Below are 27,939 nucleotides of genomic sequence, written 5' to 3' on the forward strand. Positions count from 1 at the left end.
GGAAATTCAGTCCTTTCCTCTTTTTTTCCCCTCTGCTTCCACCACAGCTCCAGGTTTCTCTCTGAGCCTCCCAGCCGGGTGTGAGCATGGGGACCACAGGGATCTGCAGCTCTCCAGGCATTCTGAAAGAGGGATGCTCTGCCCAGCCTGGACCCAGCACTCCTTTCCTGCTCACCTGCAGCACCACCAGAGGATATTCCCTGCATTTTTGCCTTTCCCGAGTCTGCTCTTTAAAACTCACCAAGATGCAGCAGAAAGGATCAAGCCCTGTAGACCCTTTAGCACAACTACAGCCCCTGAAATGCCTCTCTCAGAGATGTTTCCCGCTCCCCACCTTCCCCACAAGGTACCACCAACCCCCCTCGTCCTTCGCAGCCACTTAACCCATCACAAACCCACAAAGCCGGGCTGGAGGGAGCAAACAAACGAGGCAGGAATAAAGCGATAAAGCCCGGCTCTCCATGCCGGACCTGCGCGTGGCCGGGGTTTATTTCTTTCCCCACTTCTCCTCCGATGGACAAACATATTTTTTTTCCCCCCCCGATTGCATTTCACTTGCAGCCCCGTAACAAAGCCGTCACCTCCGCTCCAGGGAGACGAGTTACAATTACCAATTGCCACCACAATTAGTGCTACTTCTTCCAGAAATTAGAAAGGGGAGCGGGAGGCATTGATTGCTATTCATCCTGCTTTACGGTGACCTTGCTCTGGAGACGATGATATTCCTTCAGCCTGGAAACCGGGATTTGAAAAAAAAATAAATTAATTGTAAATTAACAGTAAGAACACACATTTCCTTTCAATTAATTTAAGCAGAATGAGGGGGCGTGAAGAGCAGGCGTTTGTTAAGACCTGTACAGTTTAATTATTTTTTTTTTCCCCACGAGATAATGTAATTAATCTTAGAGGAGTCGGGGGGACACGGAGCATCGGGGAGAACAAAGCAGTTAACAGGCAAAGGAAAAATTAAGAGCCCATTATGTAAATTCAGCGTGTTTTACAGCCCTGGAGTTGGGAGGGGTCTGAGAAATAAGTAAAATAACGAGGCTGGCTGTGCTGGGGAAGGCTGCAATTAAACAGGGCTGGTACTGGCGGGGCTGGTGGCACCCCACTGCTCAGGAGGGGCTTCCAAAGGGGGCTTGGATCACCCCCAGAGCCTGAGTGAGGATGGGGGAGCCTTGGGGTGCTGGGGAGGGTCCCCCTGGACCCCACAGACCTGAGGGAGTTGATGTTGATGAAGCCAGTGGCATCAGCGGGCTCGTAGTCCCCTTGCACGTTCATGCTGTGGAGAGAAAGGCTCTGTCACTGCCATGGGACTCCCGGGGGAATCAGGGCTGCCCTTTGGGATGGGAGAAAGTGTGAGGGATCCCAGACCTTGCTGCTCGGCCCTGCTGCTGACCCTCATCCACTGTGGGGGGCTCAGGGCTGGGTCCCTGCCAGCCCCTGGGGAAGGGGCACATGGATCTGCCATGCCCAGGCTGCACAGGCCCTGCCAGGGACACTGCCCCAAAATCCCCTCCTTGGTCCTTCACTGTATCATCACCCTTCCATCATCATCACCTTTCCTTCCATCGTCATCATCCTTCCATCATCCTCACCCTTCCTTCCATCATCATCGCCCTTCCATCGTCCTCGCCCTTCCATCGTCATCACCCTTCCTTCCATCATCATCGCCCTTCCTTCCATCATCATCATCGCCTTTCCATCATCATCACCCTTCCATCATCATCATCATCCTTCCTCCCCGTGTTCTGGCACCACCCAGGGTTGCTCACCCTGTTCCAGAGCAATCCTACAGGTTTGGCTCTAGAAAAGGGAAGGGATCCTGGGCAGGAGGCACTGCCCCAGGCACAAACAGGGCTCCAGGCAGGCTGGGACAGCCCCACACTGGTGTGGGGTTTTGTGAACCTGGCAGTGATTCCTCAGAGCACTCCCCTTTCCCAAGGCAGCAGCCACCCACTGAATCCCAGCTCCCAACAGTTTCCTACATCCCCAAACCACACGGCTCATTTCCCAGAAACCACAAACCTTAAAGCAGGAAGTGGAGGGAAATAAAGAAGAAAAAATTAAAAAAATAAAAGAGTTTACAACGATTTTACCTCCCCTGACGGGCTACAGAAAAACCTCTGTGCTTTTATTTTTGCTCATTCGAGTGGTTCTGACCTGCTCTATAATTACGTTACTTTCTACCTACTGTGCAGAGGCATTTCCACACAGCTCTGCCTCTCACAGCTTTCTCTCGGGTTCCTGTGACGCCGTCACTCAAAGGCTTTCAAACCAGCGATGTAGAAATCAAAAAGAAAAGGAAAATGGTTGGAGACGCAGGGAGAATAAGTGCCCCTGCTTTTCTCTCCCTCTCTCTTTTTCCTCCGTCCCACCCCCCTCCATCCTCCTTTTTTTTCTTCCCTCTTTTTTTTTCCTTTTTTTTTTTAATACTTTATTCATTTAATCTCTCCAAGTGAGAGTGCAAAGCATAATGAAGGGTTGGGACGGATTATTAGGAGCTGTTGATTTTGAGGGGGAGGGAAAGGGGGGAAAAAAAGCCAGAGAAGAGAAAGAGAGAAGATAATTTGACTCCGACTGATCTAAACTCATTCGGGTGTATTTATGGCTTATAAAGTGTTTAGAGAGATTGAAAGGAGTTGAGGGAGGGCTGAGGGGGGAGCGAGCAAGCGAGAAAACAACACGAAGAAAAAGGGAAAAGCCAGAGGGGGAAAAAAAAACCCCAATATTGACTTGAAACATGGCTTATGCTTCAGCTGTGTCACCTGTGCCAGTGGGGTTGGGATGGGATGGAGAAGGGTGAGGTGGGATGGGATGGGATGGGATGGGATGGGATGGGATGGGATGGGATGGGATGGGATGGGATGGGATGGAGAAGGGTGGGATGGGATGGGGAAGGGGAGCTCACTGTCACTCCTACCCACCCTGCCCCACTCACCTGACCAGCTCCTCGTTGTAGAGGGAGCGTGGGGACTCCCTGCCCAGGATGTAGACGTGGCCCTTGAAGACAGAGAGGCGCACGGTGCCCACCACGGGCTCCTGCGAGCGCCCGATGCACTCCCGCAGGAACTCACACTCAGGGCTGTGCCAGAAGCCTGAGGACATGAGATGGGATCAGTCAGGGGCTTGGGGAAGGCCAGAGGGACCTGGGACCCCAGGGCAGCCTAGGGTGGTCCCCAGGGTCCCCTTACAAGGCAGAGCTTGGGTAATTTCCAGGGGAAGGGATGGGATTGCAGGACTGGGTGAGGAAATGAGATGCTGGGATAAGCAGGTTGTGCCATGAGGGATGGAGATGTCAGGTGTTTCCCTGGGATTCACACACAGGCTGAGCCATGAGGGATGGAGATCTCAGGTGTTTCCCTTCTCCTTGGTGGCCCTCAGGATGGGAGAAGAGGATGGAACAAACTAGGAATAGGCCATGGGGCTGTCCTTGTTCCAGCTCTGCTGGGCAGGGGTGATCATGCAGATGAAAAGGTTTGTTAAGCAGGAGTGAAATTGCCACTCAAACACCACCATCTTGGGAAGGCCAGGTGGAAACAGATGGACACAGAAATGGGGGAGGATCAGCTTCCAGCTCCCCAAGAAAGGGATGAGCTATTCTCCCCTGGGATGGGCAGAGTAGGGGTCTGCCCCAAATGGCAGACTGTGCTCAGGGGGATGCAGCCCCACAGGAACCCCTCAGTCCCAGCAGCTCTGGGAATGGAAACCCCCTCAGCACTGGCTGGCTCCAGGGGGGACAGCAGCCCCTGGCAGCCCAAATGCCCTGAGCTGAAGCCCAGGCTGGGTGCTGGGGTGATGTGCAGTCACACCCCAGCCCCCAAACACATCCTGGGGGAGCAGCTGGGGCACTGCAGGTGCATGGAGGGGTCGTGCCCTGCCTGCCACCCCCATGCCCCTCCTGTCCCTAGGCAGGGTTATTAGCCAGGGAGCCCTGGGAGACCCGGAATAAAGCCTGGGAGATGCAGAAGGAGATAGGGGTGGAGGAAGAAAGAGCCCATTCACCGCCCTCCAGGCATGCCCCGCTTTTATCTCTCCCATCTCACACCGGTGCCCTCTCACCTTTCCCTTCCCAGCTGGGCTCTGGGGCCGAAGCCATTAAAGAAACAAATAATTTCTTTTGTTGTTTGGCCTGAGCAGGGCTGTATCCTGCAGCCTTGTCCCCGGGGTCTGTGTGGCCCTGCTCCAAGACACAGCACCATGGTCCTCACCACCAAACTCACCTCCTGAACTGATCCCCCCTGCTCCAAGGCACAGCACCATGGTCCTGCAGCCCCTCACCACTAAACTGACCCCCCTCAGCTGCTCTACACTGGAGGATTTGGGGACCCCTTCCCTAAAATCAGGACTGCCACGCCAGTAGCAACCCCACTCCTTTTTTTGGTCCCCACCCTCCAAGTGCAACTCTTCAACTAGCAGGACTGATGTAAAAAAATCCCGGTAAAAATAAAACTCAGACACACTAAAATAATAACCAGCTGCTTAAATCCTGCCTCTGACAGCTCCAGGTGGGAGGAAGCATCCCCCCCTCCCGACCCCCCACTGCAGACACTGGAAGCGATCCCCCTTAATGACCTCCCCACCATCGTGCCCTAATCACGGCGCAGGCAGGGGGACAATGGCATTTCCGCACCTGGAAAGGAGGGAACGGCTTCAAAGCCACCCCTCCACAATGGGATCAATAGGAACAGGGGGAAGATAAACACTAATTCTCCTAAAAACGGGACTGGCTGCAATAATGAGGTGTTAAAGGAAGGTGAGCTTGAAAGCCTGGCCTCGGGCATGGGGACCCACGGGTGCTTTTTGCACTTTGCTGGGGTTTTTCCTTGGATTTAGGGTTGGCTGGCAGGGGAGTTTAGGACCAAGCTGGGAATCCCTGGGGATTCAGCACGTGGAGCCACGGAAACAGCATCCTCTGCCTGGCAGAGGTGGGGAGGGAGAATTCAAACCATGGTTCCCTCAGTGGCTTTTTAACCTGGTGGCTGCACAACGAGCCAGTGGTTAGGAATAAACAAACAAATAGGTTTAAGCCTGAACTACAAAAAAAAAAAAAAAATAGTTAAAAGAATGGCAGGCCAGGTCAAAGTCTGATAAAAATGGCCAGAGGCAAGAGTGGCACTGGGGAATGAGGGCAGGGGCTGTGATCCAAGAGGAAGGTGACAGAGGTTCCCCCAGCCCTTGACAGGGCCCTAAAATGTGATTTAAGCAGCAAAGGGGCTCAGGCATTAAATGCTAGTTGCTGAGGAAGATGCAAGAGTGAATGTCCTTGGAGGGGAAGGTGACAAGCACTGGCACAGAAACTGCAGGAGAGAAAAGCCTGAGCCAGTCCTGCTGGAATTGCTGCTGCCCAAACCCCAAGCTCCCAAAATCAAGTTATTTCAGGTGTCTTCCCATTGAAAACCCCACAGGAATCATCCCAGCCCTTGTGGTTAGAGAAAAGTGATGGGATGAGGAGCTGGGAGGCTGAGAAATCAGTGACTGACAAATGTTTGGCCATGGAGAAGGAATGCCCTGCTGTGGGGCCTGCAGGGGTGACAGCTCTGAGCACCCAGGGGTGGGCAGAGGGGCTTTGAGCCTGCTCAGGGCATTCTGGGCTAATCCTCCTTCCTTTAACTCAACACCAGAGCCTGGCTCAGGGTGGATCCATGGAGCAGCCCCCAGGGCACTGCTGGTTCTCCCCCCAGAGTGCCAGGCCAGGGCACAGGGGAAATGCTGAGCTGTGACCCCCTAAACTCAGCCCACGGTCTGGGGCTGTGGCTGCTGCACAGGAGGGAGGACACAGAGCTTCAGTGCTGGGTGAGCCCCTATCCCCTCGTTTCTCATGGCTCCCAGCCCTCTCCAGGCTGTGCTGTCCTGTCCCAGAGCAGGAGCCCCAACCCGCAGTGCCCCTGTGTGGGCTGTGCACCACATAGCACTGCCAGGACCCTCCATTCCTCCAGAGAGAGCCCCCTGTGCCACACTGCCAGGGCACAGGGACGTTCCAGAGGCCGCTGTGCCACACTGCCAGGGCACACAGACACTCCAGAGCCCCCTGTGCGACACTGCCAGGGCACAGGGACACCCAGAGTGCCACACTGCCAGGGCACAGGGACATCCAGAGAGTGCCACACTGCCAGGGCACAGGGACACTCCAGAGCCCCCTGTGCCACACTGCCAGGGCACAGGCACACTCCAGAGCCTCCTATGCCACACTGCCAGGGCACAGGGACAGCTCTCCAGCTCCAAATGCCATGGCAGGGTTTGAAGTTTAAAGTTTGGGTGCCCCATATCCCAGATATAGGAGGCAAAGGCAGAAGTAGAAGGGGTTGGAGGTGAGAGCTGGGGAAAGGTGACACGAGAGGGGACAAAAGGATGCTGAATTACATCCAAATGTGCTGGTTGGGATGAAGTGGTGGCACTGGGCTGGGAGGAATGCCATGAGAAAGCCTCATGGAATATGGCATTGCCTCCCAAAGGCAGGCATGGAGCTCCCTGGGCAGGAAAGCGGCACAGTGGAGTTTTGCTCAGCCCAAATCCACATTTCTCCTCAGGAGCAGCCTCAAAACCTCAGTTTCACAACCAATGGGACCTGCAAGCTCCAGCAGCAAGGAAGGAGGATGAGGAGGAGGCTGCTGTGGCAGGACTGGACTGCACCTACCGTTGTACACCAGCTCTGAGAATTTCAGGGAGAGCCCCTGCTTGATTTTCCTCACTTCCCGGTCCATGGTGAAGGCCTCGATATCTAAATGTGCATGGTACAGGATCGTTCCTGCTGGGGTCTCATAGATACCTAGCCATTTTTCCAGGCAGGGGGAAAAGCAGAAAAAGAGAGAGAAACGAATGAGACCAAAACTGTCAGCAAATGACAAAAAATAATGACTTGGCTGACAGAAGGAGCCGTGGTCGAGCACATTCAGTCTCAGCTCGCTGTAAAATGCATCTGTCATTATATTCATGCTGGGGCCGAGACAGTCCACTCCGCACCTTGCGGAGAAAATTTCTAGATTCCCCTCTTTGAAGAGGCACTCTGACGAGGCTAAATGACAGGGTTTGGGAACCGATCCCCCCACCCATCCGTGCCCAACGGTCTGCAGCTGAAAACCTGTAATTAGCAGAACGAGCGGGGCACAGGCATGGGGAGCGCGCAGTGCCCTCCTCTCCCCGCGGCTGCCGGGAGCCAACAAGGCTACCTGGGGCTGCCAGGGCAACTCCTTCGGGGCTGGCAGGGCCCCCCCAGGCTCTTCCTGCTGCACAAGGCCTGGGGATGGAGGGTGTTTAATTATTTTGGCGTGCTGCTCCTTTGTTCTAGCCGTTCGAGGCTTGTTTTGTGCGTGGTGTTTAAACGCGAGCGTGGCCAGGCGGTTCTGCCATCCATGAAGGTAGAAATATTGTGGGGAAATGCTGAGCTGCTGTGGCTGTGAGTGTGTGATGGGAAAGGCTGTGAGTGTGTGATGGGAAAGGCTGTGAGCTTTAAAGGGTTGTCTCCTCCAAGCCCAGCTCCCATCTCCTGCACCATTGATCCTAAATCCATTTGGGGTCCAAAATGCTCCAGGCAGTGGTGGGGTCACACCCTGAGTTCCACAGCCAGGGCTGTGGCAGCAGCCCAAGGCTCTTCCATCACACCTCATCCCAAGCCAGGGCTGTGGAAATCAGGGTGTGACCCCACAGCCAGCATGTCCCTGTCCCCTGCCCACAGCAATGGTCATTTCCCAGTGCTGGGCATCTGCTGTGCTGCAGTCCTGGGAATGGCAAAGGGAACAAAGTCCCCACTGAAGGGGATGTGTCCCCAACCAGCCCCAGCCCCAGGAGGGGCTGAGGGCAGCCCACAGGGCTCAGAGCTTCACCAGGCTCTGCTCTCTCAGTGCCCTGGAGGGTGGCACAGGCTCAGCACCTCCTGTGCCAGTGTGGCCACAGTCCCCCAGACACAGCAGGAGCCACAAGGGCAGCAGCCCAAGGCTCTTCCATCACACCTCATCCCAAGCAGTGCCCATGATTTCAGCATCCTACAGGACCACAGCCTGACTGTCCCAAAGGAGAGCAACCCTGGTGAAGCCCAGGTGGGGCAGCTCAGGTGCTCACCAAACATCCATTCCCTCAGGATGTGGGAGCAGACAGCCAAGTTAACACCAAACCCCAACTGTCCTCATGGGCACAGCAGTGACAGGGAGCTGCTCCAGCCCCTCACTGTGGAGCTGAGCCCACCACTAACACAATTAATACAATTAATATTCCGTCTCCTTCCCCTGAGGGCTGTTAAAGCCAGTTTGGGCTGAAGGTTTGGGTCTATGCCTTTACTCCCACCTCCTGCCCATCTGGGGGTGCTGGGAGACAGGACCAGAGTGTGTCAGCTGGGGCAGAGGGGAGGGCAGCTGACAGCCACTCTCCAGCCTCTGCCGAGGAGACAAGAGACACCTTCAAAGTGACACTCGCACAATCTCCAAGTGTCTATTTTCCTCTCCCCATGTTTACAGGAAAAAGACAGAGGTGTCAGCACTGCAGCCCAACGATGCTTCAATCACCCCATAATTACTGCTAAGGAAGGGGGGACGGGAGCAGGGGGGACAGGGAGGGAGGCAGCGAAGGAGACAGCTGCCGCTACTTAAAATTTTCTAATTTGTAACCTCGGCTGTCACTTCACCTCCATCGGAGCAATTCTGCTGTGCTGAGTGCAGGCTGTCACTCCCAACGTCATCCCGGGGACAGGAAGGGATGTGGGGAAGGACAGGGGGATGCTGTGCCCATGGGAAAATGCTGCCCAAATTTCCACCCCTGGTCCAGGGCTGAGGTTGAGCCATCAGGCCCAGTTTGGTGCTCATTGCAGGGAAAGGGTTTTCCACTTTCTCCTCCATCAGCTCAGCGCATCCAGAGGAGGAAAAAGGAGGGAGCCAAGGGGAGGAAAAGCCCCAGCCGCCGGCAGCGCTCAGCTTTTGGCAGCGACCGTCCCCCTCCTTCCCTCTTCCTCCCCACTGATTTCATTTACCTCACTTAATTAGCCCCCCTTCGGAGTTAAAAAGATAATTTGATAATGAGGATGTGAGCGGGAGGCAGAGGCAGGGCCGTGCCCCCCGGCCCAGCCGTGCCCCCGACCCTGGCACCCCGTAATTAGCCACCCTCCTGCCACTAAAACAAATAGGGCAAACCCGAGTTAATTGGGCTTGAAAGGCTGCGAGTGGTTCCGTGCCCCCTCGCCCATTAGGTCTTAACGAAGTCCAATTAGGAGCTTAGTAAAAATCAATGCAAATGAATTTTTCCTCTTCTCTCACTTCCTGGGACTGGGAGATGAGGAAGAGGAAGCACCTTCGCTGCCACCTCCACCACAGGGAAGGCTCTGGCCATGCTGCTGCCCGTGCCTCAGTTTCCCCTGCAGAACCCCAAATCTGCAGGGCAACCTCACACTGCTGGGTTTAAAGGATTGTCTCCTCTAAGCCCAGCTCCCATCTCCTGCACCATTGATCCTAAATCCATTTGGAGTCCAAAATGCACTCAGGTCACACCCTGAGTTCCAAAACCCTGGAGGAGAGCAGGTGTCCACAGCCCCTCCTGTTCGGGCCTGCTCCATGCCACTCTCCCTCCCTCCTGCATAACACATTTATGGGAGGTTTTTCTCAATCCCAAAAAGCCAACCAGGGATGGGATCCTGCTCAAAGCAATGGGGGGAGGCTTCCTCAAGGTCTCATCCCCACAGGGAGCCACCCAGGGTCTCCTCTCTGCAGGGCTGGCCCGGTCCCGCAGTGGAGGAGCACGGCAGCCATCGCTCGGCCCCAAATCTGCGGGGCAACCTCACAGGAGCTGGGCTTGGAGGAGACAATCCTTTAAACCCCAACAGTATCTCCTGCACCACTGATCCTAAATCCATCTGGGGTCCAAAATGATCCAGGCAGTGCTGGGATCATACGCTGAGTTCCAAAACCCTGGAGGAGAGCAGGTGCCCACAGCCCCTCCTGTTCGGGCCTGCTCCATGCCACTCTCCCTCCCTCCTGCATAACACATTTATGGGAGGTTTCTCTCAATCCCAAAAAGCCAACCAGGGACAGGATCCTGCTCAAAGCAATGGGGGGAGGCTTCCCCAAGGTCTCATCCCCACAGGGAGCCAGCCCAGGGTCTCCTCCCTGCAGGGCTGGCCCAGACCCCCCGGTTCCCTGGCGCAGCAATCGCTCGCTGGTGTCACACAGCAGACAGACGTGACAGATAAATGGGGTTTGGAGGAATTATTAAATGCTGGAAGGGTCACTAGAGCGTGTCAGTGGCTCTTAAAAAAATAAAGCAGATTTTGACAAATTACTCAGCATCCTGAATGCAAATGCACAGGCTGGTGTGTGTGGGTTGGGGTTGGTTTTTTTTACTTCCTTCTTTTGGTTTCAATTTGATTATTTAAACTCAGATCAAATGATTTGGGGTTTTGTTTCTTCTTCTGTGGTGGGGAGGAACACCACAGGCTGAGTCTTACCAAAATTTTTGCTGTTGTCCTGCACAGAGGGCAAGTTTAAAGAAAGGAAGCATCTAATTAAGCATTAACGAGATTTAAAACAAAAGAGTTGGAGCAAGGAGTTGGGAAATGATGCTGAGCCACCTCCTCACTTACTTTTTCACTGGGCAGCTTGCTGCCTCCAGAGGTTTCCAATGAAATTGATCCCAATGGAAGATCAATATTAGGAGACATAGACTCAAAAATGTGTGGATAAATCAAATATTTGCCTTTAAAAAAACATCAAAATAATAATTTGCATCAGCTTCCTGTGGTTTGTACAGGCATTGTAGAGTCTGGCACCATCCAGGACCTTCCATGAGCATATCCCCACAAAACCCAGAGCCTGGTGTGTTTGCTGTGGGGACAGGTCTCACCTGGGGGCACTGGGACCCCCTGGCTGGTGCCAGCAGTGGCAGTGAGTGGGAAACTGCTCTCATTAAAGAGCAACAAAGAGTCCCTGTCATGAGGAAATCTCTGCCAAAATCTGATGGGGAGGGAAAGGCTGAGACTGCTGGTGTGACCTGAACCAGAGCACCCCAGCATTACTGGGCACCCACCATGGTTTTCCCATTTTTTTGTCTTTTCGGGGCCGTGCTCTCACCTCTGGACTTCATCCCCACGAAGCGGTTCTCCACGATGTCGATGCGCCCAACGCCGTGCTTGCCCCTGTCAGGAGAAGGGAGGTTGCTGCAGTCCCAGCCCCACATCTGGGTCAGAGGGGTGGACAATGGGGAAAAACCCCAAATGACAGCAGGGAGCCTCTGGGCAGCACTGCTGAGCAGCAGCAGGGACAAGGCAGGTGACAAGGAAATGGATTTTTCTCTCCACCGCTTGTCACTGGGGCCACCAGTGCTGCAGGCAGCCATGGAGCTTTGGCCACTGGGAAATAAACTGGGCAAGGAGACAGGACATGGGACACCTGTATTTCCAAAGTACTTTTAAAACCACTTATTAACCATTTAAAAAGTGAATAAAGTAGAAAAATTCATTCCCATTCACCACCAGGAGGATAAAGGCACAGAGGAGGATGGCCAGGACTGGGTGGCACTTAGGAGGGGTGGGTGCCCTTGTGGGTGCTGCTGTATTTTTGGGCAAACTCCTGAGGATGGTTCTGTGCCAGCAGCAGCAGAAGCCGGGCATGGGGTGGCACATGGAAAGAAAACCCCAAAGGAGCTGCTGCTGTGGAGACTGGAATAGAAAAGGGCAGTGAACCTGGCCAGCAGGTCTCCATTCCCCCAAAAAGTCAACTCTCCACACGAAAAGGACACTGAGCCTTCTCAGGGAGACTGGGCAGGGCAAGATGTGAGAGCAGGGGACAAGAAGTAAAGGCAGGGGCATGGCACCTGGGGCACACAGGCAGCCCAGAGAATGCTCAGAGGACTTTTTAATCCTCCTCATGCCCAACGACCAAAACCCTGAGGTATTTATACCCTTGTGCTCCTGGCCTTGGTGCCCAGCTCTGCTTGCTGGCATTTATGGCACAACTGGCACACTCCCATCGCTGGCCACCATCCCTGGGTTCACCAGGACACTGTGAGATCCTGCTCCCACCCCGCTGGGTGCCCTGAGACACTGCCCTGTCCCCTCTGCTGGCCGGACAGGGTGGCACTCACGCGATGTCGTTCAGGTACACAAAGAGCTCCAGCGCCGAGGAACGAGTGGCTCCGTCCCCAGTGTTGGTGACCTTCACTGGGACACCTGCAGAGGCGGGGACAGAGGATGGGCAGCATCAGCCGGTGTCAGGATCCCCCCGGAACATCACCCCGTGGGCGTTAAATAGATGTGACAGATATGAACTCTAAATAACTTCTTAAAAAGGCATATCCAAGCTGGTGCGAGGGGGAGGCGAGGGGAGGGGGACCCACCTCGGGAGAGGAGCGAAATAAATAAATAATAAAAGGCCATAAAAACGTCACCCCCCCCCTCTTTTTCCTCTCTCTCCTCCCTCTCCCTTTTTTTTTTAGGGCCTGTGAAATTGCAACCAGGCCCTTAACTAATTGAATTTCACGCTCCGCAATTGTCTTACGGCGCTGCACCTTCTGTCCCACCAGCCCTTGCTGGGGAGGGGGGACAGAGTGACAAATGTGTGTCCCCCCCTCCTCCTCTCACCAGCACGGGGGGTGTCTGGGGGGGACCCCAGCCCGGGCTGCTCGCACACGCACGCACACGCACCCCGCGGCGGGGCGCTCCCCGCCATGAATTCATTATTGCACCTTCTCTTTCTTTCTTTACCCCCTCCTTAATTTTTTGGGGTTTTTTTCTTTTTTTTTTTTTTTTTTAAGGGCACCGGGCAGGAGCAAAGCAGAGCGGGGTGTTGGTGGTGGTGGTGATGGGGTAGGGGGGGGATGCTGAATAGAAAGAGGGATTTTTTCTTTAGCGGTGTGAAATGAGCAATAAATGTATTAGGAAGCTGACAAGGGGGCTGCGGAGCCCACAAAGAAAAGCGGTGCGGAGTTGGAGGCTTAATCCCCCCTCCATCTGCCCTCCTCATTACCATTTAACGCACTATCAGTTGCCAATCAGCCTCAATGCCTCCCTTTCTAGTCTTTATTATATAGGCGCCCGCAAGAGCCCTGTCTAGTGATGGGGGCTGTCAGCTCCCCCCCAGCGCCCCCCCTTTAAACCTCCTATTTTCCAGGGGTTTATAAACTCAGTTGTAAATTGCTATTAAATGTAAACTCGCGGCAATAATGAACCTTAAGCTGCTTCTCGGCGTGGGCCCCCCCAGCCCGCGCCCTCCCCTCGCCCCGGCTCTTTCTCTCCTCATCCTCCACCGGGATATTGGCCGGGGTCCGCTCGGCGAAGAGCCGACAACGTCGGGGCTGTTGTTGCCGAAAGCTGCTTAGCCTTTGAAATAGTTAATAATTAGATTAAAACTTCAAATAAATTAACTAGGGGCTGAATGGGCTGCCGGGAGGGGGGCTGCTCCTTGCAGGGGGATCGCTATAATGGAGCAGGGAGGGGAGGGGGTGTCCCCTCCCTGCAGGGTCTCCCCCCAGCCTGTGCTGGGCTCGCCACTGCTGCCAGGGTGGGTGGTGGCACGGGGATGGCTGTGGCTGGCAGATGTGGAGATGCTGCCCAGTGTGCCCTGCTCGGGGCTGGGCCCTGCCTTGTGTCCCCAGGATGCAGTGGAGTGTCCCCAGAGATGCAATGGAGCATCCCTGCCTCCTCCATGATGGCATCACCAGCCAGATCCTGCTGAGCAGCTCCCCAGCTGTTACCTGGCCAGCATCACCTGCATGCCCTCAGAGCCACCTGCAGGACAGGGGACCCTGTGCCCACTGTGCCCTGATGGAGTGAGGGAGCTCAGACCCCTTTCCACTCTTAGGGGGGTCCCAGAAACCCCCTGGGATCTGAGCAGACCCTCTGCACACCTCAAAGGGCCCTGGTGTGCTGCTGCACCATCCTCAGCCCCAATCTCAGAGTCAGGGCCACCCATCTGCCCAAGAACCCCAGTCCTGGGTGGGAAGTGGGGCTTGGGGACCCAGGGACAAGGCCTGGCAGCAAGGAGGCTCTTACCCCTCTCAAACTCGATCTCCAGCACATCTGGGGTGTCAGGAGACTTGGCTGGGTCACAGGTCTTGGTGTAGAGCCCGGGAGGAGCCTGGTTCTGCAGGAGAGGGAGAGAAGAGGGAGAGTCAGTGGCATTGCCATGGCCAACACTGCTGGCAGCCCCAACCCCAAAGCACATCCTTCATCCCAAAACACATCCTCCGTCCTAGGGGGGGTCATCCCCCATCCCAAAGCACATCTTCCTTTCAGGGGTGCTTCCCCCACGCCAAAGCACACCCCTCATCCCAAAATACATCCCCTCCAGGGGCGCATCCCCCATCCCAAAGCACATTCCCCATCCCAAAGCACATCTCCTATTCCAGGGGATCATCCCCCATCCCAAAGCACATCCCCCATTCCAGGGGTGCATTCCCCATCCCAAATCACATCACTCATCCCAGGGGTGCATCCCCCACCCCAAAGCACATCCCCATCCCAAAGGATGTTCCCCATCCCAAAGCACGTCCCCCACTCCAGGGGTGCATCCCCCATCCCAAAGTTCATCCCTCATTCCAAAATACATCCTCCATCCCAAATCACATCACTCATCCCAGGGGTGCATCCCCCATCCCAAATCACATCCCCATCCCAGGGTTTCACCCCCATCCCAAATCACAGGACCAGCACGGCGCAGCACCGGCGCTTACCAGGGGCCCCGGGAACAAAGGGGTTGGCAGAATCAGCCAATTTTTCCCCTCAACTTGATCTCATCTTTCCCTCCGCCGCCCCCGCAGCTGGAGGCGGGCTGGCTGAGCAGAAGCAAGTCAGGCAGGGAAAAGCAGGGCGCGGGCAGCGGGCGGGCGGGCCCCGCACATCCCCGCATCGGCCCGGCTCATCCGGCACTGACCGAAAACGCTGATGAGGCGGCCTGACCCCAGCAGGTGCTCCCGGCACACCGGCTCTTTCAAGCTGTCCCCGGGGTTAATACACACGGGGGAAAATAGAGCAGCAAAGCAAAAACCTATTTCAGAGCACATCAACCTTTATGTATATATATATATTTTTTTTTTCTCTCTGAGATTTATAGGGAAGAGGCATCTTATCTCCATCAGAGCCAGGCCAGCAGAGGCTCGGGTGCCGATGGTGAATTGCTGCAATTGAAGTGCGTGCCAGAAGGGGGGTGGGGGCCGGGAAATGTAATATAAAAAAGCTTTCCGTCCCGGAGAACAAATGCTTTGCAATTTCACATGGCCCCTCAGCACTCACCCATGATGCGGCTGACCCCAAAATACTTTCAGATGTGTGTTTGTAAACTGCTGCCTCCAGAGGGACTCCCCACCCAGCCACAGCTCCATGAGGCGGAGGGGGAATGGGGGCACAGAGCAGCCAGGGCGCTGCAGCACCATGGAGAGTCAAGCAGCCTTTTGAAGGCTTCAAACTGGTATTTCCCCACTAACCCAGAGCTCCAGCTCTGTCCGACTGGGTTATCTCTGGGCAGGGAGGCCCTGCCTGTACTCACCCACCGAATGCCTGGTCCATGCTCTCCCTGTTCCTCTTTTCCTTTTTAATCCACAATTCTGCTCACTTAATCAAATCATGGAATAGTTTGGGATGGAAGGGACCTTTAAAAGTCCCTTTTCCTCCCTTCTCTTGCATTCCAGCAAGGAAAAAAAAACCGATAAGGTATAAAGCAAGTTAGGAAAAAGAACCCATAATAATCCACCCAAGAGCGATTGCTTTTAAAAAATTTAAGCTTTTTAAATGGAAAAGTAATTTCTCTACAGAAGAAGTTTTCATCTAAAATTTTTCCAGGCTGGCAACAAGAATTTTAGTGAAAACTTCAATTTTTTTTTCTCCAAATATATTTATATTTGCTGAAGCACTGCCAGCACCTGAAGGAACCCCACACAGCTGCAAGGGAACCCCATCTCACCCTCCAAACTGGGGGGGACCCCTTGCCTCTCCCCAAACCTCGGGGTGCACATCCCAACACCAATCCTGGCAATGCAGACACAGCCACCCAAGCACTCCCTGCAGCAAACCCCTCCTCGCTTCCCATTTAATGTCATTTTTGTCCCTTTCCCTCGTTTTAAGGCACAGGCACTGGCAGGCAGGCTCATCTCCCCCGTGCCCCCACGCACAGATTACACGGGCTGTGGATTTCAATTTTACATCGTCTGGCCTTTCCTAGCCCTGATCACACTTATTAACTAGATGAACCCGCGAGAGATGATGAAAAACTTTGAGTTCAAAAGGAAAAGGTGGAAGGGGGTGGGAGAAAAAAGACCGGAAAGTATTAAAAACTCTTTACTAAACATTGGAAGTCAAAGTCAGGTAGTTTCCAATTTTCCGAGCCAACTATGAAAACCCCTATTAAATAAAATAACTAAATAGAAATAAAAGTGACATTTGGCTTGCGTTCCATCATTACGGTGTGAGTCTGTCCTCTTTTTATTCTCTCTCCTAAAAGCACAGTTCAAATGACAAATAGTTTGTTGCAGTGTATCAATGCCTTCTATTTATCCCTCCCCGCAGGGGGGCTAGTCCTGCAATGTCATCTTTAAAGGGAAGAGAGGGAAAAAAAGGGGGGGAAAAAAGGGGGGAAAAAAAAGGGAAGAGTGTGTGGAAAGTGAGAGAGGGAGGGGGGAAGAAAGAAGCAAGAAAAACGGGGCAAGAAGAGAAGAAATTGGAAGCAAATGGTCCATGAAGTAAACCATGATGCAGAGCTATCGATGCCGCAAATGGTTTATTCATCCGGCTGATATTGTTGTGCCCGGGACTGAATGAACTCTTTCAGAGTGCCATATGAAGTTAAAGCAAGTAAATTTCTATCTTTCTCCACATTAGCTGCCTCATTGCCCTTCAATCGGGCCTCACAGAGGCAGAAAATAGCTCAACCATCTGCTTTCAAATCCCTGCGTTTGGCAGGTCCCGGGGGTTTGGGGAGGGGAGCCCGCCGTGCCTGGCACCCCGGATCCTGCCAGGGCCGCCTTGTGCCCAGCACCGCTTCCCGGGCCGGGCGGGGGACAGCAGCGACAGGGACAGCAGCGACAGGGACAGCAGCGACAGGGACAGCTCTGGAAGCCATCCCCAGCACAGTCACAGGGTGAGGTGCCCGAGCAGGGGATGCTCCGGATGGGGTCAGGGCACAGCTCAGCCCCGGGTTTGGCAGAGCCCGGGGAGGGCGGGGCAGAGGAGAGGCGCTGGGTGCTGCAGCTGGCTCGGGATAGCCGTGGGTCAGGCCCGTGCCACCTTCAGCTAAAGCCCGGACCACCCATCCCTGTGCCAACCACTCTCTGTGAAGGAGACCCCACAGGAACCCGGCTGTGACCCATAGACACCCTCCTGGAGGGCACCAGAGGAGGAGCAGGACCCCTCTCCACCTTCACCCTCCTCTTCCTCGCTGCCCGGCGCAGGCACGCGTCAGCCCCGCTGCGGGAGCGGCTGCGGGCACCGAGCTCCAGCGGCTCCGCTCGCTCTGCGCCCGCCTTCCCCTCCTCTCCCGGGCTGTCTAATTAGCCCTGATGGATAGTTTAAATAGATAGCTTAAATAGATAGTTCAAATAGCGGCCGGGCCGGGGACCCGCTGGAGCGTGAACGGCGCAGGCAGCGCCAGGATGCAGCACCGCGGGCACGGCTCGCACGGCCGGGGATGTGGCGCTGTCACCGGTCCCTGGTCCCTGCTTGTACCAGAGCTGGTGGCCCCATGGGTGTCCAACACCACCACCCACCCAACGGGAGGTTTCACCCCCGTGGAGAGCGAGGAGGGCTGGGCGAGCTGCAGGGGACATCCCGAGCCTCTGCCCCCCGCACCAGCACCGCATCTCACTGCTCCTTTAACGCTGCCCCGCCACTCTGCCCCCTCCGGTGTCACCCTGGTCCCGTCCCCTGTTCAAGCTGGCAATGAACGCGCCGGGGGCGGTGGCGGAACCTCCCCGGGCGGCCCCGCCGTGAAATTTCCAATTAGGCTGCAAACACACCCTGAGACGCCCCCGACCCGCGGCTGCCGGGATCGATTGATTACCTTGGGGTTCTCCAGGATCCCGGCTTCGTAGCTGCAGCAGGCAGGGAAGGAGGGAGAGAGAGGTCACTGCAGCACCTGCAACTTTGCAACCTCAAAACCCACTGGGATGAGACCCCTGCTCCCACCCACCCCGTGAGGATGGACATAAGAACACGTCATGGATTTCCAGAGGGTTTTAGCAGCAACCCTGAGAGGAGAGCTGGGCTTAGGAGAGTCCAGGAGATGAATGCTGCCATGGGGAATGTAGATAACTAGACAGAAAGGTAGGATGGAGGATTTGGTGGGGTCAGCATGTGGAGGGGCAGCCTGGGGCAATGGATGTGCAAAGGGCTGCTCTGGACATGTGGGTTGGAGGGGACTGGGGCTCCAGATCTCATGGGAGTCCCCACCTGCCCAGCTCCTCACCTGATGTGCATTAGGTTCTCATCCATGCTCCAGGGTGTCTGAGGCGTCACAGGCACTGGGATCCCATGTTTCTGCCAAGAGAGGGAGAGTGGGGATAAGCCAGCCTGCAGGGAAAGCCAGTCTCATCGATGCTGGTTCCCAGCAGGATCAGCCCCAAAAGCACAGAGGCACAGCCCAGGGCACCAGCAGGGCAGCACAGAGCAAGGTGCACTCCCATGTCCCTGACCAACACCAGCTGCCACCACAACAGCCAGCCCAACAGGGACATCAGGGACACAGTGTGGCTGGGTGGGGGGAGAACGGCCATCCCAGCCCTGCCAAGGCTGGAAGGGGCCCCAGAGCACCCCGTGAACCCCAGAGATGGGGACACCAGCACAGATGATGTCTGCTTTTCCCAGCTCCAGGGCCAGGATGGTGGAATGATGCTCTTAGGTGTGTGGTGGGATTGTTGGGGTGTTCATTGCAGGGCCTGGAGCTGAATCTGATGACCCTGTGGGTCTCTTGCAGCTCAAGGTGTTTCATGATTCTGCAATTCCCCCAGCCAGGCTTCTCAGCAAGGGGAGGTGACACTGGGATCCATGTCCCCAAACCCACAGGATGCTCTAGAGCCTACAGAGGACAATGCTGTGTCATGAGGGGACAGCAGCACATCCTCACAGCCTGGTGCAAACCCCTGGGGAAGCAGACACACCCCAGGCAGGCTCAGTGCCCAGGGCACCTTGAACATGCCATGCCCAGGGACGTGAGGCCCCACAGCTCCCTGGCCAGCAGGATGTACAGCCCCGAGCCCAGCTCCCTAACGAGGTCACCAGCCTGCCATTTATCCACTGACACTTCAATGGGGGAAATTGCCTGTGAAAACGAGGTGAATACTTGGGGGAATTAGCGGGAGAGGTGACGGCAGCAGGCTGAAACTGGAGCCAGTGGGGATGTCACCCACCCTGCAGGGACACCGAGTCACAATGTGCTGGCTCTGACATGGCCATGGCAAGACAGGGATGGGGACAGCAGCTCCCACTGAGCCTTGATGTGTCTGTACAGCCTGGGCAGCTCTGGCATTGCAGTGTCACCACAGCAGGGGCTCAGTAAGGGCTCAGCTGGGGACAGGAGCAGGGGCGGAGGGGACATTTCTTGTTTGGCCAGTAACAGGGGAAGGAAATGCTCGTGGTTGTTGCATCACAGCCCTCAAACCAGCACCTGAGGTGGGAACAAGATTCTGAGATCTCATGCTGTAGAGGGACTGACTCAGCCCTGCTCCTGGGGGGACATGGCCTCAGGCTCACGGGTCCTGATTTGCTGGTTCCCCACCATAATTCCGGCATAGAGCCTGCTGAGACCCCCCACTATCCAATCTAGACCTTCTCTGGCACAGCTTAAGGGCATTTCCTCTTGCCCTATCTTCTATTTGTGAGAAGAGACCCAGCATTGACACACCCATCTCATCTGGGGTGTACAAATCCATCTTCCAGTGATCCTGAGCAGCCTTGTGCCCCCAGCCAGTTCTCTCCCGGTAACTGGGAAAGCCAGTGTTCCCCAACCCATCCTCACCACATTCCAAAGAGGATCCTCCAAGTCCAGATCCAATACCTACAGAGCCTAGGCAGCCTTTGCAGGAGCCAAAAGTGCCAGGACCAAAGAGGGATTTTGTTCTCAGCTTCACTTGCTCTGCCTGTGGCCAGGCTATTCCTGGGGCACCACCCAGGGGGATTTGGCTGCTCTCATTAAGGTGTATGAGAATGAAGCAGCCCCTGGCACAGATTTGTTGCCAGAGCAAGGCTGGGTTCAGCCCCTGGGCAGCAAACCCATGGAGAGAGCTGTGCCACAGTGAAACAGAGCCTCACTTCCCCTGGCACCAACGGAGCCCCAAAATCATCATTTTCTAATTCCCCCAGCACCAAGGTGAGCACATGCATGTGCTCAAAGGACCTGGCCATGCATCTCCCTCTCCTCAGGATGAAAAAGAAAGGAAACCACTTTTTTGTTTTTGTTACAGATAACCAAAGACTGAAAAGTACTTAAACCCTCACCCACAACCTTTTGCTCATGGAATGGGGCCCCAACCCATTTCATTTCCCTTCCTCCCCCTTCCCAAACAAACAAAACAATCCCTACAACCAAACAAAACCCCCAACCCCAAAACACATGTTCCATTTTCCATATAATAAAACCACGGTGCTCTTAATAACTCCCCTATTTGACAATTTGTTTGGCAACATATGGAAAGCTCTCGTAAACTCTCCCCTTCATAATACAGCAGCAGATGGCAAACACAATCCTCAACACACCACGCTCTCCTGGCAGCCCTAATGGGCTCAGAGGGCTCCTCACCCCACGCCACATCCCTCCAGCTCCACACCTCTCCTTCCCTGAGATTACCCAGGCAGCTCCAGTGGCAGCTATTTAAAAACTGAAGCAATTTTCTGGTTTATGCACAGAGCTGACTTTTCCCTTTTGATTGATTGAGCTGAGTTGTCAAGCATTTCCATGGAGTCACTAAAAAAGAAAGGTACCCTGGTGGGCACATAAAAACCTGATGCAAAACTTCTAATATGTTTTATTGTAACTTGTACTTCAAAAAGGAAGGGACAACAAAGGTGAATGTATTTGCTTTGTCTGTTACACAAGTCAGGGAGCTGGGACCCGTTTCCTTGGAAAGAGGGTTACAATTAATAGCCAGGTAATTATGGGGCTTTTAGAAAGGAAGGAGAAAAAGAAAAAGAGGAAAGGGGGGTGGGGGAAACTCTGACCAGGAGGCTCCTGAGTGGTGCTGCAGGGATGTTGTGCAGGGTGTGCTGCTGTCACCTGCCAAGCCTGGTGAGCATCCTGTGGTGTCCCTGAGCATCCCATGGTCACTCCAACAATCCCAGGGCTACCCTGAGCTTCCACAGCCACTCTGAGCACCTTTTGCTGCCCTGGGCATCTTGTGGCTACCCCACGCCAGCTCCTACCTTGGCATAATCCATCAGCTCACGGCGGCCAGGAAAGCGCTGGTAAAACTCAGGCAGCCTCCACGGTGCAACAACCTGGCAGGAGAGCAGGAGATGAGAATCCCCTGCCCTCTTGTAGCCCCTGGGAGCCAAGACCAACAGGGTGTTGCATCTCAGCTGAAATTTAATCTCCCAGCACAAGGTGGGAGTAAACCAAACCCCGACCCTAACCAGGCACTGGATGCAGAGGGAAACAGGCAGCATCGATTAGCCAGCAGCTGCCTTGGTGCTGTCTCCTCTGTGGCCTCGTGGTGTTTGGGGTAAAAATAGGTCAATTAAGGATCATTACAGCGCCCTGAAATGCCAAAACGTCGCTGTGTGCAGCTGGTGGCTTGTTAAAGTGAGGCAGGGCCGTTTGCATGGGTGTTAAAACAGAATTGCCAGCAGCTGCAGAGGGGCAGAAGCCCGGCAGTGCGGAGGCAGGGGATGGGTTTGGGTGCCTTACCTTGATCTTGGGACACAGGGCATAGCAGCTGAGCTCAAACCGAACCTGATCATTGCCCTGAAACAGCAAAGGAGGTGCTGAGGGGTCACCCCAGCCCAGGGTGTGACAACACACACTCACACATAATCACACTCAGCCTCTGAGGAGCTGCTTGGCTCCAGCTACAGCTCCCCCGGTGGTGTTGGAAACCTTGGGCACAGAGGGCCAGGATTCTCTGTCCCATGGGATCATTCCTGGTCCATATCCACGGCTGGTTTGGACCCCAAGCCACCTTTCCTGTAGCTCCTGATTGCTGTGTGTTCAAACCAGATTTGGGTATTTTTTCCCCCAAAGACATCAAAGGACAAAGAAGGAAGAGGGCAAGGTGGGGGTAAGACCACAGTGAGCAGAGGGATGCAGAAACTCATCATTAAACAGCTCCAAATCTCCCTTTACCTTAATTGTCCCTTGCTGATTAGATCCCACTAATGAGTCCAGGTAGCTGGGAAGGGGCAAGGAGCAGCAGGAAGGCTGGGAATTACGAGCACTTCCAAGGGAATAGCACTCACTGAAACCAATTTTCCACCCTCACCACGGGGTGTAAGGACCCCCATTCCCTGCCGTGGGCCTGAGGATACATTTACACCGGGCTGGGCATTCCCAGAGGACTATTACACACATCCAGCAGCGCACTCAGCTCCCTCCCGGGCCCGGCACTGTCCATCTGCTCGGCAGCAGCGGGATCCACACCCCAGATGGTCCCATCTGAGGCTCCGCAGCCGGCTCGAGTTACCGGCAGTCCGTCCGTCCGTCCCTGCCCGTGCCCGCGGCTTAATGGCTCGGGGAGTGCAGCCACCTCGGGGAGGGCGCCCCTGTGTCGTGGTTTGGGAGGAAGTGAGTTTTTTGGGATGCTGGAAATGTCGCAGGCCAAACCATGACACCCTGCCAGCACCGAGGGCTGGTGGCACCTGGAGCCGAGGGGACACCGTGGTGCTGGGGGTGTGTTAATCCAGGGCACCTTTGCAAGAAAAGCTTGGTGAGGATGGATAGGATGGACAGAAAAGTGTGCAGGGACCCAATTGCAGCAGGAAAAAGAATAATTCCGGTCATGTGCCCCTTCAGCTGCCCCTTTGCCCCATCTCCTGGGTGCTCGGCAGTCTCCTGGCTGCATTTAACATCCGCTTTCTAGCAGGGTCCCCACCGGGAGGGCCCCCAAACCCATAGGCAATCTCCCTGGGAACCCTAAGGACCTGGCCTTAGCCCAAGGCAGGGGTTGTGGGAGGAGGAGGAGGAGGCACCCGGCAGGTCCTGGTTCACCCTCACCTGCCCCACGTGTCCAGGGAGGGGCTGGAGGTGCCGGGGGTGACCCACGGCCACGTCCCGCAGGTCCCACGGGCCCACCACGCTCCCCGAGGGGGATTCCCCCTCCGCAGGAACGGGCTGGCCCCGAGCATCCCTTTGCCACGGTCTCTGGCTGCCTCTAGCGGCAAAGCGTCCTCCCTGCGGCCGGCGGGGACTGCGGGGACGGGGACAGGGACAGCTGGGATAGGGACCGGCACAGCCGGGATAGGGACCGGGATAGGGATTGGCACAGTCGGGATAGGGACAGGAATGGGGACAGGGACCGACACAGCCGGGATAGGGTCAGGAATGGGGACAGGGGCCGGGAGAGCCAGAAGTGGGGACAAGGAATAGGGACAGACTGTGGGACAGGACCTATTGCAGGACACCCCTAACCACGCCTGGTTGTGCTGGCTCAGTCCCAGCCGGCTCCTGGCCCGGGCAGCCCCAGCTTTTTGAAATTCTTGCCAGACACTCAGCCGTGACTCCAGCCTTCCCAACAGCGAGACGGAACCGAAATTGGGCACAGAAATCCCAGAAGCGAGGAGGAAGTGTTGAAACACGGCTGAGTTTTGCACAGTCCCCCCAAAACACCCTGAGCACCCCTCCTGGCACCCCTAGCTCGCCCTGCAGACTGAGCAGCTCCCCCAGCCGAGCACATGGAGCCACCCCTGCCCGGTGCCTGTGTGCCCTGCTCACCTTGCCCGTGGCCCCGTGGGCGATGTAGGCAGCTCGCTCCTGCTGGGCGATGCCCACCAGCCCGCGGGCGATGCAGGGCCGTGCCAGGGCCGTGCCCAGCAGGTACCGATCCTCGTAGAGCGCGTTGGCCTGCACTGCCGGCCAGATGAAGCTCTCCACGAACTCCCTGCTCACGTCCTCGATGTAAACCTGCCAGCAGAGGGACCCTGATGGAAGGGTTGCTGCAGGGGAAATCCACGCTGCAGTTTTAGGAACGGTGCAGCAAAAATCTCTTTGCTTCTCTTTTCCTAAATGGCACTATAAGGCTTTGGGGCAAATCCTCTGGAGGATTTCTCATTGGCACAATCCCCTCTCTGGGGTGTGTGAGAGCCCCATGGTGGGCAGCAAGGGCAGGGACACTGTGTTACCTTCTTGGCCCCCAGTGCCAGTGCTTTCTTTCGTGCTGCCTCAAAATCTTCCTTCTGCCCAATGTTGGCCTGGAAAGGAGTGAAAACAAAAAAAAAACTCAGTGTGAAACAAGGCCACAAAACCCAGAGCAAGTCCAGTTTGGCATAGGGCATTGTGTGTGTTATGACAGAGTCCATGGTGGCTGGGCTTGAGGACACCGAGGTTGGGCAGGAGGGGAGTTCCACTCCCTGAGCTGGATATCTCAGGGCCATGCCCTGCTCTGCCAAGCCCCTTGGCTCTGCCCTGATCCCCTGCCTTCATTAGCACAGGGTCATTAGCTGGCAGGGACAGGCTGTGCCACACAGGGCTGGCAGCTCAGCAGAGCAGCAGTGAGCTGGGCCATGGTTAACCAGTGCTAGCAGGGTCACACCCACAGCACACACACACAGCAGGACCCCCATTGCCCCCCCAGACCAATGGCCCTGCACCCCCTGCACCCCCAGGGACAGCCCAGAGCTCACCAAGTAGGCGATAACATCGTAGCCCTGCTCCTTCAGCCACACCAGGATGCAGGAGGTGTCGAGCCCCCCACTGTAGGCCAGGACCACTGTGCCCTTGGGCTGAGCCATGGTGCTGCCAAAGCAAAGGAAAAGGGGGTCATGAAGCCCCTGCCCTTACTGCAGCCACCAGCCACAGCATCAGGAAGGATCAGCTGAAGCAGGGAGCCAGGGCAGGGCTGGGGGCAAGGGGAAAAGCCACAGCACTGTGACCATGGCCAGGTTGTGGCTCTCAGCCAGGGAGGACACACTGCCTGTGCACCAACCTGTGCACCCTGAGGTGGCTGGACAACGGAGGAGCCCTCCCAGCCAGGAGGGCTGTTCTGCTCTTACCTTTTCTCCATGCTGGCAGCCCCAGCACAGCCTGCCCCACGCTCTACACGTGCCCTGCAGTGCTGGGGAGCTCAGGCACCGTGGCAGAGGCACAGCTCAGTGCCCTGCTCTGGCACAGCCCAGCACGTCCTGCCCATCTGCAGAGCTGCCACAGGCTCAGCCCCCTGTGCCCATCAGGACTGCAGGGCTGGGGGCCTTGGCAGCATCCCCTAGAGCCCAGCCCAGCCCCAAGTCTAATTAATGCTTACAGAGCATTTATTCTAATTGTGCTGCGGTGGTTTCTGCCAGCACCAAACACCTACGTGGGGATTCAGCACCTTTCACCCTCCAGCCAAGGATACCGAGGACTTCAGCCAACAACAGGAGAGGTGAAGGGTGCAGCAGCCTGGATCTCAGGAGGGTTGGGGCTCCCGGGCAGGAAGGGGCTCTGGACTGTCCCTGCAGTCCCCGGGGACAGGAATGTCCCCAGGCTGTGAATCCCAGGGCCCCACGAGGAGGCGATGCCAGCTGACCCTTGGCCGGGGGAGGAGGACGTGGAGCCGGCCAAGTCCTGTCCTGAGCCACTTTCACAGCGCTGCTGCTGCTGCCAAGTCAGCACAATCCTGCTCCTGCAGGCCTCTCTGGGCCTTGCCCGCCGCTTCTTGCCGTGCCTGCTGCTCCGGGCCTTGCCTGCTGCTCCGGGCCGTGCCTGCCGCTCCGGGCCGTGCCCGCCGCTTCTTGCCGTGCCCTCCTCTCCAGGCCTTGCCTGCTGCTCCGGGCCGTGCCCGCTGCTCCGGGCCTTGCCTGCTGCTCCGGGCCGTGCCCGCTGCTCCGGGCCGGCCCACCCAGCAGGTCTCCCAGGGATGGATGGGGTGACACCGGGGTGTACTGCAGAGCCAGCATCCCGCGGGGTGAGGCTGGAAGCCAGCCACAGACAGCTCTGCGCTGCTCCTGCAGGGTTCTGGCTGAGGAACAGAGCTCTGGCAGCCCCGGACCGTTCCCTGCGGTTCCCCGAGCCTGCCCGTGCCCGTCGGGCCGTGCCACGCAGGCAGCACCGGGTGCCCGAGCTTGTGCAAGCAGCATTTCCCTGTGCCAAGCTGGGTCCCTGCCCAGCGAGCTCCAGCCGCCCCTTCCTCACGGGGCAATTACAGGAAGGCAATCGCAGTTCCCAAAACGGCCCAGCCCAACCCTGACGCTGCTCCTGCGGCTCCTTTGGAGACAACTTCCCTCCTTTAGTGCCAAACTCATCCCCGCTGTGGCCACCAGCATCGCTGCTGTGGTTGCCAGCCTGAGTAAGCAGCTCCGAGAGCGGGCGCACTCGCTCTACCAGTGGCCCAGCAGGGCGATAGGGAAGGGAAATGCCTCCAAGTTTTGCCTGCTCAGACCCGTCCCGATGTCGCAATGCCCGAGGGGCCTGGGGGCACTTTGTCCCGGAGACGCATCCTGCATCACAGAGACGGGGTGGGAGCAGCAGCGCTCCCAGCTCGGGAAACACGGCTGGTGCCAAATCTGTCTGCCCAGGAAGGGAGAGCCCCGAAGTTTTGGTGGCAATAAATCAGAGCAAACAAAGCTCGGTGAAGGGGAAGGCGGCGGGACTTTCTCAGCCCTTGTTGTTATTCCGTAGCGATTTCCGTGTGAGCTGGGGCAGGGATTTATTTTGCTGGAGAGGCTGGGGCTGCCCTGCGCCAAAGGAACACGGCGCTTTCGGTTTTAAAACCAAGAAATAAACAGAAAGAGGGGGGGGGAATAAAAAGGCTGAAACTTTGGTGAAGAGAGGAACTATCTTTGCCAGCCGGGTTGCTGCCTGAGGGCTGGGATGGAGCAGGCAGGAGGGGCAAGAACAGGGGCAAAGGCAGGCAGGAGGGACAGACACAGCCTTTCCAGCAGCACAGGCATGTGCTCAGTGCTGCTAGGCTTCTCTACCTCGTGGAGGTCCCATCCTGCCCCCCAAAATCCCCAGAACAGAGAGGGCACGAGGAGGCACTGGCTGAGGTCTCAGCTCCCCTCCCTGAGGTGGCCAAGGGGACCCTCAAGGAAATGGGACTCACTTGGAAACTCCCCACTCATCCCAAACTGAGCTGGGAAGGGCTTGACTGCAGCGTGCACCGTGCTGGGAAGGGGCTGGCACCCCCGTGCCCTGCTCCAGCACCCAGGGGTGCGTGGGGGACACCCGTGGGTGGGTGGAAATGGGACAGACAGGATGAGGGGACAGACAGGATGAGGGGACATCCCCCAAGGCAAAGCCCCCCTTTCCCCTCTCCCCCCATGCCATGCCCACACTCACTCACTCACTGCCGGTGTCCGGCTGCCCTCAGTGCTCTGGGCCGGTGCCTGGAGCATCCTCCCCCTCCTGCTGCTCCTTTGTACCGGGCTCGGGCGGGCGGAGCCGCCGCAGGACAGCCCCTCCTTGGGCACCGTCCCGGGAGAGGCCCTGAGCTCCTCCTGCCCCGCAGAACCGGGGGAGAAGCTGACCCTGAGATGGAACCAGTGCCCAGCTCCAGCCCCTGCAGGGCTGCTCTGGGTGCTGCCACAGCTCTCCCCCGCTCCTGAGCTCCTCAGCAACCTCCACAGAGCACCCATGGAGCCTCCTGCCCCCAAGGAGTGGGAAAATGGGGACAGAGGAGAGATGGCACCCTGCAGCACCTGGCTTTCCTCCCCAGACAGCAAGGAGGGGAAGGTTGGGTTTATTTGAGCCTCCGTCAGGAGGCAATGCAGGAGCCAGGGTGGGCAGGAGAGGACAGGGCAGAGGGCTGCCCATGGGGCCAAACTCACCTTCCCCCCCTCACCCAGAGCACCCCAGAGCCACAGCAGGCCTGGCTTTGGAGGACAGGAAAGCTCCACCCCAAAGGACAGAGGCTTTTAGG

General features: G+C 56.5%; 1 protein-coding gene across 4 annotated transcripts; it reads right to left on the reverse strand.

Annotated features, from left to right (window-relative positions):
- Nucleotides 1-437: 437 nt before the first annotated feature.
- Nucleotides 438-27,455, reverse strand: ASS1 (argininosuccinate synthase 1). Of its 4 annotated transcripts, none has more exons than XM_064727885.1 (15): nucleotides 27,360-27,455; nucleotides 24,728-24,839; nucleotides 24,227-24,295; nucleotides 23,820-24,008; nucleotides 21,801-21,857; nucleotides 21,317-21,391; nucleotides 18,369-18,439; nucleotides 17,964-17,994; nucleotides 13,967-14,057; nucleotides 12,061-12,145; nucleotides 11,049-11,113; nucleotides 6,638-6,769; nucleotides 2,942-3,098; nucleotides 1,217-1,282; nucleotides 438-732 (listed from the first exon to the last, which is right to left on the reverse strand). In XM_064727885.1, exons 1-15 carry the CDS (start codon nucleotides 27,413-27,415, stop codon nucleotides 678-680), a joined length of 1,311 nt encoding a protein of 436 aa, XP_064583955.1. In that variant the 5' UTR covers nucleotides 27,416-27,455; the 3' UTR covers nucleotides 438-677. The 4 variants fall into 4 exon arrangements, with proteins under 4 accessions (XP_064583955.1, XP_064583956.1, XP_064583958.1 ...); XM_064727886.1 differs by having other exon boundaries at nucleotides 27,364-27,450; XM_064727888.1 differs by having other exon boundaries at nucleotides 27,368-27,425.
- Nucleotides 27,456-27,939: the final 484 nt, after the last annotated feature.

Source organism: Zonotrichia leucophrys, chromosome 17 (genome assembly GCF_028769735.1).
Source record: "Zonotrichia leucophrys gambelii isolate GWCS_2022_RI chromosome 17, RI_Zleu_2.0, whole genome shotgun sequence".
Classification (NCBI taxonomy): domain Eukaryota; kingdom Metazoa; phylum Chordata; class Aves; order Passeriformes; family Passerellidae; genus Zonotrichia; species Zonotrichia leucophrys.

Bases quoted from the DNA above. Each gene is read 5' to 3' on its own strand.
- ASS1 (XM_064727885.1), bottom strand. From the start codon at position 27,415: ATGCTCCAGGCACCGGCCCAGAGCACTGAGGGCAGCCGGACACCGGCA. The intron at 12,146-13,966 runs GTAAGAGCCTCC...CCGCCTCTGCAG, and splicing joins GGAGATCGAGTTTGAGAGGG to GTGTCCCAGTGAAGGTCACC. The intron at 6,770-11,048 runs GTGAGAGCACGG...AAAAATGGCTAG, and splicing joins CGTGGGGATGAAGTCCAGAG to GTATCTATGAGACCCCAGCA.